This window comes from Perkinsus marinus (assembly GCF_000006405.1).
Source record: "Perkinsus marinus ATCC 50983 genomic scaffold scf_1104296928378, whole genome shotgun sequence".
In the NCBI taxonomy this organism is placed as follows: domain Eukaryota; phylum Perkinsozoa; order Perkinsida; family Perkinsidae; genus Perkinsus; species Perkinsus marinus.
Window position 1 is genome coordinate 1 of NW_003216818.1, and position 1,445 is coordinate 1,445.

General features: G+C 47.4%; 1 protein-coding gene across 1 annotated transcript; it reads right to left on the reverse strand.

The window, feature by feature from the left end:
* Positions 1–239: 239 nt before the first annotated feature.
* On the reverse strand, positions 240–897 carry Pmar_PMAR022854 (conserved hypothetical protein; the record flags this gene model as incomplete). Its single annotated transcript, XM_002788323.1, has 2 exons — positions 240–404; positions 751–897. 2 exons carry the CDS (start codon positions 895–897, stop codon positions 240–242), a joined length of 312 nt encoding a protein of 103 aa, XP_002788369.1.
* Positions 898–1,445: the final 548 nt, after the last annotated feature.

Here is a 1,445-nt window from a genome sequence, read left to right on the forward strand (position 1 = left end):
TGCATCCCTGTATAGAGCAGTATCCTAATTGAGTGGTAGGCTCATGCTGTGCGAGACGGTGGCCACATTCACATTCATGTGTATCCCTTCACATAGCATATATCCTGCTCAAAGCAGCTACCAGTTATACCTGCGCAGCCTGAAACATTCTTGTTCGCAGATCCTGCAATTCCATGATCCCCACGTTTCCATGTGGTATCGCCAGAAGCATCTACAGGAATCCTCGAATGCGTATCCAGTTATCCCTGTGCACGGCACCTATCAAGTCTCTCCTTCTCTTCACGAGATAATTGCTTGGCGTTGTTTGTCCTGTGATGAGGTTCACGACTGGTGAAAGAGCCTGGCGATGGGTCCATACGGGTGACAGCACCCTCCTCTAGCATGATATCTCGAGCTGCCAATATCTGTGACGTTCACATTCGCTCCACCTTTAGGAGAGCCTCGTACGACCACTTTGAAGTATGCACCCGAGTGTGGACGATGTACAGATGTAATATACGCTCTAGAATCGCACAATAACGAACAATCGATGTTACCTTGGGTATGCATTCCTGCAACTGTGGATTTTCTTATCAAATTGGTGGTACGCCCCATATTTTTACTACGATAGTTTCTACATTTGAGCAGCTTCGGTTCTGTACTCGACGGGCTGGAGATCATTCTATTCGAGCATGCGCCTATCCTACGCGGTGAGCAGGCAAACTCAGCTTACGGAATTTACAATCGCAAGAAACTATGCGAGAATCTGACCTGTTGGAATTGATGCGCAGCATCTAAAGTAAAGTTCTTATCGGGATGTAGCTTTAGGGCCAATCTTCGATATGCTGACCGCACCAACTGTGGAGGAGCATCAATCGGGATACCAAGCTTCTCACTAGCCACGCGTCGAGTAGTCATTTTACAAAGGAGAGGACGGGGGTCTGAATTTTCTGCACAGCATGAATTTTTTCTTAGCGGCACAAACTCCCGCGCGACCGACTTCATGATAAATTCATATTCTCAAGGAATTGAACACATGGTGCAACTCAAGGACTCTATGACGCGTCTTCTCTTGAATACGGTAACTTCTTCTGGTTTCTGGTTCACATTAGTAACATCTCAAGCCTGGACAATATTTCGGGTTTTGGGTATCTCGTCGGATTTCGGAGGGAGTGTCGGGTTTCCCTTCCTCCGCTTCATCTTCGGTTCCTTCTTTGTTTTGGGGCAATTCGTAGTTTTGATTGCACTTGTCACACAGCCGTTACGCGGTCCCGGACTGACTGACGAGTTAGTCTGATTGGCTCAGTCAGAGTTCCGAATAGTCTGTAGATTGGACCGACGTGCCGTCGATCGGCCTGCACTTTACTAGCCCAAGGATAATGATGACTAGCGATTGATGACTGTCACATCAACATGAGCCTTGTAGTATAGGGTAGTGCATCTCCATCATGCTGATGAAATGCACG